Below are 14,009 nucleotides of genomic sequence, written 5' to 3'. Positions count from 1 at the left end.
AGTAGAGCATGTGCTGAGCTGTGCCACGTCCCGGGTTCAATCGCCAGGGCACCAAGGCTGCAAAGTAGTGCAGACCATTCCAAGTCGTGAGATTATAAGTGATCTGTCATCTTCTTTAAAGCCACCTGCATGTCCCAACTTTGCACAATTGTATTTATTATAAACATGTCCTCACACCCTTCTAAACGACATCCAATGCGCTCTCTCATGCCAGCGTCTCTGTGCAGGATCTGGAGCTGCAGGGCACTGAATCGGGAGCTATAAAGACATTGCATCTGTGGGAGCGCATTGTCTAGAATGCTGCGCAGCCCTGGGCTGGGAGAAAACTTGTCCTATCCCCGCTTAATTATTGATGCATCTGGAAATTGCCTCATTTATTAAAGACTTATGTGCATTCACAGGCGACAGCAACGCGCTCTGTGCCTGCAATCTGGTGTGCAAGCAGTTTGGAGACTAATGGAATTACTTGTGGTATTCTCACACAGAGGAAAAAATCCAATAAAATAAATTGCAGAGCGTATTTATTTAAATAAAACACGCTCACACATTGTCCTCCGCTTCTCCGCCGGCGCTAATTTACCAGTCAGTCTGTTCCCGGAGGAGGCTGCACCGTAATGAGGCTGAGGCATAAACAAGGAGGGAAGATGCTGGAACCACTTCACAGACCGGCGCACAGCACACTGAGCAAAAGTGACACAGAACGCAAGCTCGGCCACGTCGCTCCTGCCCCACAAGGCGGGCGGCCACCTGCCTCTCCTAGGTGCCCCACCTTGGCACTCGGCTGGCACTCACCCCCATCACAACACCGGCACAAGCCAGCAGCTGCAACCAGGAGAGGGGAAAGAGCAGCCGTCCTCGTTAAAACTAAAAGGGAAAAGCCAAGCAGCACCCCAGCTAGTCAGAAAGAATGGTAACGTGAAATCTTTTCCTGTACATTTTTTTCTAAATACTCCAGCACACATATTTCAATATGAATGGCTCTTTTCTAAGGTTGATGAATCATGTGAGCACTGGCCACATTTCTTTAATCAATGGAGTTTTACATAAAAGAAAGACACCAAAAGAGTCTGTGACTGTAAATCCCACACCTTTCGCTGGAAACTGGAGGGTTTGATAATAAAAATCCTTTCCAATGCAGCCTCCCCACAGGTGGACCCACAGGCACACATTCGCCTATAACACGCACACACCCAGAGGCACAGACACCTACACACTTGACGGCTTGAGAGCAACACAAAACACGAAGTAACTCCATTGAAGAGAATAAAAGCCACAGCTAACTCCACTCTGAGGTGCTCATTCTTTTCATTTAGGCAACCCAAAATTCAATTTCTTCCTACAACACATTCCGAAATCGGGCCAGACAGACCCTGTTGCTGTGTAGTGAGAGGCCCAGAGATGCACACCTACCAGCAGGACAGCAGGGACAGCGTCCCCACCCCAGGCTCCCGGTTGCTGCCTGCGGCTCTCCTCAGGAAGCTGTGGTCTGAGCTCTGATGTAAAGGCGGAGTCTAGAAGAACTGCTGCAGCTTCCTTGAGAAGCACTAATAACAAGGGAGGGAGACAAGGTCAGGACACAAACAACCTGGGTCACACGGCTTAACGCCCACGACCTGGCAGCCTCTTGGGCCCCCGAATGCTGGCCGTCCCTGCACTGGCTCGGGAGACTGAGGGGACCCCCCCCAGGCTCTGAGATGCCGTCTGGCCTCCACGCGGATTCCTCCGCGCCTCCCACTCGCACGAGGACATCACCAACTGCCAAGGTCTTCTCTCAGACCCCTGTGGGGAAGACACACCTGCAGAAAGGTGCAAAAGAGCTCACCTGTTCCCAGGCTCTCCGGCCCTACCCCACATGACAGGGAGGGCCGGTGGGGAAGGTCCCCACAGCCCCGGAAGGAAGGGAGGGGAGACCAAAATCCCAAGGGCGAAGTCTGACAACAACGTGCCTTCTGTGAAGACAGCAGCACCCGTCTACCTGACTGACAGGCCCGCTGCAGTGCCTGGCGGAGCACAGCTACTCTGGAAGCCGGGGCCCTCAGGGTCACCCAGGTTCAACTACAAAAGATGAGGAAAGAACCTGTAGCTCCAGAAAGCCAGCAGAGCATTTCTTCACTGGTTACCTACAGGATTAGTCATAAGCCCTGAAGTTTTCAAGCACCCTGTCTTTCTAGAGGGATACCTTTATCTCCTTTATGGACGAGCCGTCCACCACCTGGACCTGCACAGCCGCACGTATCTTCACGGTGACAAGTGGAGGTGGTAAATCCGGTCAGCCCGCAGGATGAGTGAAGAACTCTGGATTCCCATGAGGACGGGCCCCGAGGATGGGCACTCAACGGCAGCAGGCACAGCCAAGAAACCCTTCTTGATGCTATCAGCTGCTCCTCGCTTCCACTGTTAATTATTTACAACTAATAAAACATGGAATAACAAAATCATCGGATGACTTCCTCTCAAAAGGAGCGTGTGTGTACTGTCCTTTATATCCCTGTGCCACGCTGTCACTCTTCTGGAGCATCTGTGTGAGCTGCGGCAGCCGCGAGAGAAGCCTGAACCCACCTGGGGCAGGGGCAGCAGGCGTCTCCGAAGCTGCAGTAATCATGGAGGAATGGAAGGAGCAGCATGAGAGGGACAGCGGGGAAGGACACTGCGGGCCTGGGCACAAGCAGAGGGCGAGGGAACTGGAAAACCAGGCACAACAACACAGAACGTCGCCAGGTGCACCCCAGGGGATTTCTACTCTTTTCTGGAATGGGATCTGAGAACAGCGGGTTCGTACTGAGGCTCTGGCCCAGCAGCAGAGCCCTGCAGGGGCTGCTCTCCGAACGCAGGCCTTGGTGGAGGACGGACTCGCCACTTCCTCTGTGCGCGAGCTTCCCCGCCTCGCACACAGTCCACAGAGAGGCCGCGAGTGGCTCCGTGCTCTGAACCTCCTGGAGGAGGATGCCACGTAGACCCAAGGTGTTGTTACCATTATCTCCTCCTGCCACGGAGCCTGGGAAAGCCGTCGGATCCTCAGGCTCACGAAATATGAACACAAAAGGCCTCTTCAGATTGTCAGCTTCAAACGTTTGGGATACAGTTTGGGTTTTATTACCCTTGCCCAGATCAAGAAAAACACAATTTCAAACCACAACACACGACAATAAAAAGAATGCTTCAGGTCCATGCAATATTTTTATATGCACGTGTGCACACACACGCACACACACGTGTGCTTGCCGCAGAGGAAAGATGCAGACAGGTCCTCTCACACTCTGCTGGTGACAGGTGGAGGCCGGGTCCCGTCCCTTTGGACTCAGGCAGGATCGGAAACTGATCTGGTAAACAGAACACGGACAACCACACCATGCTGTCTAAGCCATCCAGCATACACGAGCTGGGGAAGAACCTGTCCTCCTGCAGCGCCGCTGGGTCACGACTGAAGCATCACAACACCCCAAGGGCCAGAGGGCCACACCTGGGCCCTCCCTGCAGGGAGCGACAGTGCAGGCCCTGCTCCCCAGGTCAGCCCAGCTGCCACGCGCGGGACCACGCCAGCCCACACGTGGCCAGGAAGGCACGGGAGCCACCACTCCCTTGGTCAGGGTGGAGTTAGTTCTGCTTCCCACACTCTGCCGCTGGGTTCTCTGCCCGCTCAGAACTTCCAAAAACCAGAGCTGGTACCACGGTTAAAGGCGCTTTCTCCACGGCTCCCCAGGCCAATGGTTGGATAAACAACGCCTGGCACAGCACCTTCTGCTCAGGAGCTGTGGATCACTGACCAGCAGTGCTGACCTAGGAATTTCAGATCTGTTTGTGAGAAACAGTGTTTACCAACAAATCCTGGGAGGGACTGGAGTCAAGATACGAACATTGCACAACTGGGAAAGCTTCAGTACTTTAATCACTGCTTGGCAACTTCCCTAAAGATATACAGGGAGATGGAGGAAGCATTATTTTAATTAATGAGATGTTCAAGGCCCTCAGAGAGGAGAAAACAACTCTCCATATTGTGGGATGGGAAAGATGGTTTGGAAGAGGTGGTGAGGGGAAGCCAAGGGGCTGGTGATTTTGCAAGTCTGATGGAACAGCTGTGCTGACAGTGCCTGGAACAGGAACTCATCCTGGGGAGACCACTCCTGGTCTAGGATGGAAACTGGGTCAAGCCTGGGCGAAGGAGGCCTCCCATGGATGCAGTGGGTGCCTCTGCTGAACTCAATTATTAAAAGTTGCATCAATCCGTCGGCCCCACCACTACCTACCTACACAGGACACGTTGTGTGTGCCCGTACTGCTCATTTAGCTGCCCCAAGTCCCCATCCTGAGATGCAGAGAAGGGCTACAGGCCTATGAATTACAGAGGCCTATATATAATAAAGGACCAAGAAATCATGAAAATGTCACCTTTCCCCTTTGATTTCACAACACATGATCTCTTTGAGAGCCAGGCTCAGAACCTCTACTAGTTAGTAAACGCTAAAGGTCCTTACATCCCCTGAGCACCTTATGAATCAACAGGATACTGTACTACAAATATACAGCTTAGAGTTTTATTCTTTTCACATTTCTACAAGATGTTTAATGGGAAATGTATAATCAATGAATTTTAAATAGTTCAGATACAGCAAATGAACTTTACTTCTTTTTCTCTGATCTAGCAGTGGAGCAGCTGCAATTATTTTAGAGAAGTAACAGGATTATTGGGAAATGCCAGCCAGGGCAGCTCGGTGGCAGAGCAGGTGCCTCGATTGTGCCAGGCCCTGGATTCCATGCCAGCACCGCAGAGGGTGGGGCAATCCACACAGACAAGATACACAAAAAGCAATTCTCCTTCTCCTGCAAAGAACGGCAGCTTCACAAACTGGGGGATCTGAACTTTCCTGAATCTGGAATTTTCCTCTATTTCCAACTGATTAACAAATATCAACACTGGAATTCCCAGAGCACTTTACAAGACAACGGATCCTCTAACAGATCATTTGCAAAAAACGACACATTTTCATAAAGCAAAATAAAAGTCAGGTTGATTTATAAATTAGATATTAAAACTGTGCCTAAATTTATCATTTAAAACTTAAAGAGAAAGCAAAAGCTGGGTGTGGTAGCACATACTTGTAATTCCAGCACTCAGGAGGCTGAGGCAGGAAGATCACTGCAAGTTCGAGCTACTGAGACCCTATCTAAAAGACAAAGAAAGACAGAGACACAGAGATAGAGAGATCTATAACAGAGATACTGTCTACTTGAAATCACTTCAATTAGAGATTTGAAAACTGACAGTCATAAGCTCATAGGATTTTTCCAAAGCTCAAACACAACACTGAAGACCAAAACCCAAAACTGAAAAAGGTCTCCCTTTAGGTACAGTTCTGAAGCACCCACATGAATGTCCCTGGCATGTTGTTTAAGTTGCAAAAGAAAGTCCCCTTGAGTGGCTTTTCTAAGGGAGACAGTTTCTGTCATGCCCTCAATTTCCCATGACAAACACAGTTGCTGTTTCGCAGTGAGGACACTGAGAAACAACTTAGTTCATTCGAGCGATCCTCATCCCTCGTGGAAAACCCGAAGAAAGACATCTTCATAATCATAATTTAATAATGGATACTCTTTCATATTGGACGGGACAAACACGAGGCGCTCCCACCTTCCAGATGTCACTGTTCAAACAGCTAACAACCCAAAACGATGGGGTTCACTGCTGGAGCCCTGGGTTGGTCTGGAAGGCTCTGTAACAGTGGTGAAGATGCCGAGTCCTGCCCTCTACCTGAAGGGACAGGAGAGCCAGTCACACCCTGTGGCAGAGGGGACACAGGGAGCCAGGCCCCACACCCCCACACCTCCTTCCCCAGGTGCTGCTGGGGGGGACACCTGGAAATGACTCTGCATGGTTCAGAATTATCAATTACATGTTTTAAATGCCTGCAAGGAAAAGGGTTCCCTGCAAAAGAGCTGGCTTTTTAAATTCTGGATCTAATGCTGGGTTCAGAAACAAAAATTAAAACAAACATGAAGACATTCCCATTTTAGTTACTTTATACAACAAAGAGGAATAGAACAAAAGCCCTATTATGTCAACTACCTACGCAAAAAACAGCACTTTCTTTTTTGTGCTTTTAATCTGTTAATAAAACATTTTTAATTACTTAGCCATTTTCATTTTGGGGGCATACAGCAAGTTGTTTTCTTATGGGCTAGCCAGACTCTTAGTGAAGATTATAAAAAATGCCCTTTGGAAATATAATCCCTAGAGTACAGATTCATTTTCTAATCCGAAGGTACTCAGTACAAGTGATAACAACAGAGAAAACCACACACACACACACACACATACACACACACACACGTAAGCTCCCAAATGTAGCTCTTCATAGTATCTGAACTTTAAAGAACACCAAAGTGAGAGAAATAGTGACATATCATCTCCAAAACTATTTCATGTGGTACCAAACTCTGGAATGTGTGTGTACAAGTACACACAGGGGTGATGTGGTGGCACACACCTGCGATCCCAGCACTTGGGAGGCTGAGGCAGGAGGATTGCCCTGGATTTGAGGCCAGCCTGAACTATATACATAGCAAGACCCTGCCTCAAAAAAATTCCTTTAATAGTCACAAGTCACATATATGTACACACATCATACACATCATGCAGTATTGCCAGCCAGTAATAATTCACAAAGACTTATGCCAGGTCACTTCTGAGCATATGGTGGACCTTGGGTCTCTCACCATGTAGTTCAGGCTGGCCTTGAGCTCAGGAGATCCTCTTGTCTCAGCCTCCTGAGTGCCAGGAACATTTTCTAACGAAGGTACTCAGTACAAGTGATAACAACAGAGAAACACACACACACACACACACATACACACACACACACGTAAGCTCCCAAATGTAGCTCTTCATAGTATCTGAACTTTAAAGAACACCAAAGTGAGAGAAATAGTGACATATCATCTCCAAAACTATTTCATGTGGTACCAAACTCTGGAATGTGTGTGTACAAGTACACACAGGGGTGATGTGGTGGCACACACCTGCGATCCCAGCACTTGGGAGGCTGAGGCAGGAGGATTGCCCTGGATTTGAGGCCAGCCTGAACTATATACATAGCAAGACCCTGCCTCAAAAAAATTCCTTTAATAGTCACAAGTCACATATATGTACACACATCATACACATCATGCAGTATTGCCAGCCAGTAATAATTCACAAAGACTTATGCCAGGTCACTTCTGAGCATATGGTGGACCTTGGGTCTCTCACCATGTAGTTCAGGCTGGCCTTGAGCTCAGGAGATCCTCTTGTCTCAGCCTCCTGAGTGCCAGGATGATAGGAGTGCACCACCACACCCAGAAAGCAAGCGGTTTCTCTTAAAAGATACTTCTGCTGAAATAATAAGACTTTCTGAAGGATATCCTATGTGAAATTTCCCAACTCTCAAAAGCATGCACTTGAGGAGAGTGCGACCCATGGTTATAAACTAAGAGAAGCAAAATACTCTTACAATGCGGGTGGGCTGTCCACCCTGCGGGTCCCTGGAGAAGCCACCGCACACAAGGCTGGTCTCTGGAGCCCAGTCGCACCATGAGCAGCTGCACAGATGCATGTGCCGGGACCCCAGCACCTCTGAGTGCGAAGTGAAGATGAGCAGCGGCGGCCCCTGGATGCCGAGAGTCACCACACTGAGGCCTGTGGAGAGCGGAGAGCAGACGCTGGCAAGGCTCCCCATCCCGTACACCTCCGGGGCACCCCGTCAGCAGCCAGGAGCCGAGCAGGAGGAAAATCAGGCTGAGCCACTGCAAAGCCCTCCACGGGGGAGGGTGGGCAAGGACAGGGCCTGGGGACGGCGACAGGGCGGACAGCAGGCTGCAAAAGCACGGTTTTCATACTGTATAGGAAATTCCTCAAAATGGCCCATTCTCACTGAGGATGCCTGAGTATGTCTCACACACACACACACACACACACACACACATGTTTTATGGGATTCTCAGAACTATAAAGTACCTAAAGATGGAGTCTTATTCACAGTGGCTTATGCAATGTATTTTTAACATCTTTACGAGATATAATGACATACCATAAAATTCACCAACGTAAAGTATACAATTAGATTGCTTCTTAGTATGTTCACTTGCTTGTCCAACCATCACCACTACCTAAATTTAGAACATTTTCATCACCTCTAAACAAAACCAGTACCCATTAGCAGCCACTCTCCAGGACGCTCAGCCAGAACCAGAGGCAGGCAGGCCCCGAGCAACCCTCTCTACAGAGCCGCCGGGCCAGTCACTTACTAAAGGGTCACACGGCATGCGGGCTCTGGGGCTCAGGGTGGAGCAGGTCCATCATTATTCCACCCCTTCCCACGGCCACTGGAGTGGTGTCCCCAATGTATGCACAGACCACATCTTGTCTATGCATTGCTCGGTCAGACCATTGTGAATAAGGCTGCTATGACCATTCATGTGTGCTAACAAGTCTGTGTGCTAACATGTCTCCACATCTCATGTGTACATATATATTCATATAATATACATACGTGCATATATATTTATACACATGTATTCGTATGTATAAAGTGTAGTTTATCCGTAAGAGAAAAAAATAATAATCGATACTTTAAAACCCTACAGACCTTAAATTTTTATTGATAAGTACCATCAATTGGTTTTTCTGCATCAATTGATGAAGAAAAAAGGAATACATAAAAGTAGTATTTAATAGCATAAAGCCCATAAAGATGGCAGGCCATACATAAGGCACAAATACAAAAACGAAAGTCATTTTCACTCTCTTTCCGACTGGAGACAATTTTAAATTAGATATAAAGGGGGACTAGCCTGTAATTCCAGCACTCTGGGAGGCTGAGGTGGGAGGACTGCAAATTCAAGCACAGCCTGGGCAATCCAGCGATTTACCAAGATCTTGTCTCAAAATAAAAAATTTAAAAGGCCAATGTAGCTCAGTGCAAAGGCCCTGGGTTAAATCTACTGGGATGGGGGGGGGACAAAATAAGTCATCTTTCCACTCTATTCATTTCTATTCATAAAGATTTGCGCTATTTTGCATATAAAACACGGATCAAAAATGGGTTAAATTGCATAAACTCACTGCCCTCCGGCTCTCCTGCCACTGACCTCGGTCCAGGTAGGACTGTCAAGCAAGTGGCCTTAACATGCCATCTCCACCCTACGGTAAAAAAAAAAACAACCAACAATCAAAGGAACCTGAACCAATCTTACCTACTGTTATCACTGGAAGAAGAGCCTCAGCTCTAATCGTCTCCTGCGTGTTCACCACTACCAACCTGCATCCGGGCCTCCAGGATGAAGAAACCTCCAGGACAGACGGAAACCCACCTGTAGATGAGCAGCGTGGAGCTTAGATGTCCTCCCAACAGCAGACTCATCCGCGCTCGCCAAGAGCCGAGAAGCGCTCCAATGAGCCAGCGTCTCTGCGGGTCTCAGATCCGAAATATTTCTATCTACTTCTGGCCCTAACCCAAGGATCCCAACTGACAAGTGTCCACGGCACCAGACCAAGCGAGGTGCGTTTCGGGCAAGATTCCCACACTGCCCTGGCCCCCTGCCCTGGGCCTGCCCTGGGCCTGCCCTGTGCACACCCGGGACTAAGCCTCCAAAACAGCTGACATCAAGATGCATTTTCCAGGTGCTCCAAATCTCACCCAAGCTTAGTTCCACTCACAAACTCCTTCGTGCCAGCGTGCCAAACACAGCACACCCCAGGGTCCCTAAAATTAGCAAGGGCTGATAGTCTTTCTGGGTGGGAATCCGGCCGATGTGTTTATTCTGAACTGCGTATTTACCCGACCTTTGTCACTACTGTGTGACAGACTTCAGCTAGACAAGACTGAGGCAGGGCCATCCAGCAGGGAGAAAGCGCAGCTCCGGTCACTGACACACATGCACGCATGCGCACATACACGCACGCACGCACGCACGCACATACACGCACCCACACACGCACGCGCACCCACACACGCATGCGCGCCTGAGCTCTGCCGGGCCGAAACAGGGCCTACACAGGAGCTCTAGGAGTTCCCAGAAGAGGCGCGAAAGAGGGAGCCCCCAAAACAGCCTCCAGAACGCAGGCAAAGAGGGAGCCAGGACTCCAGGCAGAAAGAAAAGAAACGGAAGCATGAGGGGCAGCCAGTGAGAAACACACTGGGAAGCAAAGGGGTCCATCCAGGGAATGCTCCGTGCTGGAGCAGAAGACTGGGAAGTTTAAGTTTTGGAAAGATCGGCCTTTCACCCATGTTCACTTTCTCTTTTCTTGAGAAGGAAGACAATGTAGCAAAATAAAATTTCTTTTACGTCCTCAATTTTATGTTTAGTCTATTTTCTCTCGATCTCTGCCACAGTGTATCTATTTTCCTAAAGGTTTAAATAGACGTGTAAATGTATAAAATACATTCTCAGCTTTATTCACAAATCCCATGCCGACCACAAGATTTTTCTTAAAGGCCATGATTTGCATGGTTTTCATAATTAATAATCTCCCCCAAAAGAAACCACATTTAAAAAGTTTCTGGCCCTAAACTGGTTATTTTTTAAATGACAATTAAATAATTTTTGTTCAAGAGACAGAAGTGGTGCCCCAAAATCTGAGGCACAAATAACCAAAATGGAACAAAGGCATCACTGGCAAATTTTACCCCTGGACACAATCCGCTCCTCTCACTAAGCTACTGTAGTATAGGCAAATATTAATATGCTACCTGTTTTTCAATTGAATCACAAACTGACTTTTTAAGCAAAGAACAAAAACTCAAGCAAGAGCAGGAGGGAATGTGGGAGAATTTCCTGGGGACTAAAACTGCCCATCAGATGAAACAAATCAGTGATTCAACCCACCTTTTCCAAGCAGCTACTACAAGCCAGGTGTAGCTCAGAAGAACTGCCCATTCACCACTCTGCCCAGCGCCTAACCCATGTGCTCCGTCCCAGTGATGGCGAACCTTTCAGAGCTCTCAATGACACACACAGCCACCGTCGCCACCTCTGCTCTGCAAGGTTGGCTTGCCCAAGGGTAGCTGGAGGGTAAACCTAGGTCTCTGCCACCTTCTTGAGAAGAGAGTGAAGGGGGGACAGGGACGGTGAAGGCAGACGGCCCCACTGCCCCCTCCACACATGTGCCCTTGATGCCCACTCACCTGGCCTGCTGCTCAGCAGCCAGGTCTGAAACAGGTGCTCGAGTTATCTTTCTAGAGACTATCTGCTGCGCTACCTGAATGCCCGGCCCTCCCTGCACTTCCAGAGTATGTGAAGTCCCAGAGCCTCGCCAGCCAGCTCAGTCCTCCACAGCCTGACCCTGACCCTTCCGGGAGTGCACACTTCCTTAATTGCAGGAATGGCTCCATGCACGCTGCCTCCCTAGCCCTAGAGCACCTTCCCTTCGACTCCTCAGAGGCAGCAGACAGCGCTCTTAGGTCCACACACCCAGGCCCCACTGTGAACCCCAGAACCCTCCCATCCCACCAGGCAGGTGCTCTCCGGGTCACTTGGCTGCTCAGAAAGCACTGTTCTGAGTCAATGCCCACCTTGCCTCCCACAAAACTCAGTGCCAAGCCTAATGCCTTAATGACAGCCCCTCCCCATGCCATGATGGTGCCTCCTGCCTCCGAATTCCAGTCCGCCCAGCTGCCAGTCAATCCTTCCACCACCTGTTAGTCTATACTACATTCTTCTCGTCTCCTTTTCTGTTTCTTCATAAAGCACGGTGCTCTGCACACAGCACTCCAACAAACCCCGCACACTCAGTGGGCACTATCCCCGCATCCAGCAGGACCTAAGTGGCAGGCCACAGGCACAAAGACAGATATATAACAATCAGCCTTGTGATCTGCAGCATCACGAAACATGTCCAGGTAACACGGTTCTCCACATCCATCACAGAACCCTACCCAGAGAGAGCTGATGACTGAGGACAAGCAAGCCATGGTCACTCAGTGATCAAGACCACAGAAGTGTTCTTCAGTGAGGAAACACATCACATGTGACTGCAGGAGTGTAAGCCTTCTGATAGCTGCTTACTGAGGACATTTCTAGTACTAAATCATACCGCTCTGATGCCCAGAAAAATTGATTCGTTTAACCTGCAGAGAAAACAGCTCAAATATACAGCTATAATGCCAAAAATTAGCCCCAGCATGCCACAAAATGCTTACTGCAGAGAAAGCCTTTGTGAGTTGGGATGGTTCTCTCCTTTTTTATTTTTTTGGCTTTGGGTTTTTTGGTTGTTTTACAATAAACATGATCTGCCCACATTTTTCCCCACCAGATGGAAGTTCATCACGCCACACGTCACCTAGCAACCTAACCTCTACTTTACAGCTACCCAGCTACCCAATTCTCCACACACAGTTTATCTTGTTCTGCTAAGCAGAACAAAGAAGAGAATAAAAGTTAAAAGTGTTAACGTTTATTTGCTTCGTAATCACCTTATACGGGAAGAAAGGCTGATGATTAACTTTAATCATTACCTAACAATTTAAGAGGAAAAACTGCACATGGACTTAGTAAAGTAGGTTCTGGCAACATTCAAAAGTCAAGAGTCTTGCGGTCCAATTATTGAACTCTGTGTAACTGCAAAAAGCCCAACTTAAAACTCACCTACTAAATGTGAGCTGCACTCAAAGAGCACTTAAATAATTCTGGAAAGCTCTGCCTCCTCTCCGGTTGTTCCTGTCCTTTATCTCCAGCTCCAATGTCACATCGCCCTTCCTCCTGCCCCTTCTCCACCGTCATCTCACACACACCCTTCACCGGCATGGCCCTTTCCTCCTAGGGACCCCTTCCTTGACTATGTACTTTTTCTGTGCTCCCCAGTCCTCGAGAAACAACCACAGGTCTCAGATCCAGATGTGTGACCAAAACCTCCACTCAAAACCCCAAGGGCATCCTCCGTTCCCCCCAGCACCCTGGACCCCCCCCCAGCCTCCCGTGCTAGCCTTTAACATCCACTTCCCACAAAGCTGGGTCCCTAAATGCCCAGAGGGTCTCTAAATGCCTAGCGGGTCCCTAAATGCCCAGCGGCCAGGACAGTGCCTTGGACATAATAAATGCTTAATCTGGTGGAACAAATTGATCATTTGATCAAACAATTCCAAGCAGGCAATTCAATCAATGCCCACTAGGTCCATAATGAAACAATGACTGATTTTAACCACGTGGAGTTGGAGACCTGGAAAATGCTCACCGCATCTTCTACTGAGGAACCACAGCTACTGCTGCATCTCCACGCTCCTCCTCCCTTCAGTGCCCTCCAATGTTGGTCTCCACAGTACACCACCTGATTGTTTACTTGGAACACCGAAATCGTAAACGGACATTCATAAACAATCCTTAAAAATGCTACATGTAAGATTTGAGCCCCCCCACCGCCGCCACAATCAGCTTTGTAAAACAAATAGCTGCCCAATTTCCCAACTGTTTGATTTTCAGTAAGAGACCAACCACCTGGGAAGAACATCTTACAGCTGTTCAAACTCTCCATCATCCACCTTTGCGTCAGGTTCCTAAATAGTTCCCAAAATTACCTTCAAAGGGCTAATGTATATGCTATGTTTCCAATGTACGTTAAAATGAAAACAATGTTGCAACATTTTTTCCTTCTTACTCTAGGAGAAGACTGAAGAATGTCACCCCAAGCACCCTTTGAAAACTGCACAAATCCACCTTCGCCTCCCTGGCTGTGCCACTGTGGGGAGCAGATCGGAAACACCAGCCTGCGCGCTTTCCCGGGGCAGAACACGTAACAAAGGAAATATCCTCAGGTGCTGGGGACAACTTCGGCGTGGGCTGTTGTCAAACACAGACACTGCGGGCCGATCACACATTTACCAAAAAAACGCCTTTTCCCTCTGACACACTGTGGAGGAATGCAGATCGGCGGAGACAATGTTATCACTCCACCGAGAGCAGGGAAACCTCCACTCCCGGGCCCGGCCGGACCGCGCGCAAGAGGCGCCCACAGGTAAGCGCCGAGGTCCCGGCAGAACTTTCCA

General features: G+C 48.8%; 1 protein-coding gene across 1 annotated transcript in view; it reads right to left on the bottom strand.

The window, feature by feature from the left end:
- The window catches only part of Pard3 (par-3 family cell polarity regulator), a 558,608-nt gene extending 548,839 nt beyond the window's left edge, over positions 1 to 9,769 (bottom strand). Inside the window, 1 exon segment of the mRNA XM_033765663.1 lies at positions 9,343 to 9,769. Within this exon segment, the coding sequence (XP_033621554.1) occupies positions 9,343 to 9,645 (303 nt within the window). The 5' untranslated portion in view covers positions 9,646 to 9,769.
- Between the last annotated feature and the right edge of the window lie 4,240 nt (positions 9,770 to 14,009).

This window comes from Fukomys damarensis, unplaced genomic scaffold, assembly GCF_012274545.1.
Source record: "Fukomys damarensis isolate Sample0158 unplaced genomic scaffold, DMR_v1.0_HiC HiC_scaffold_19, whole genome shotgun sequence".
NCBI lineage: Eukaryota > Metazoa > Chordata > Mammalia > Rodentia > Bathyergidae > Fukomys > Fukomys damarensis.
This window is presented reverse-complemented; position numbering and strand designations above follow the sequence as displayed.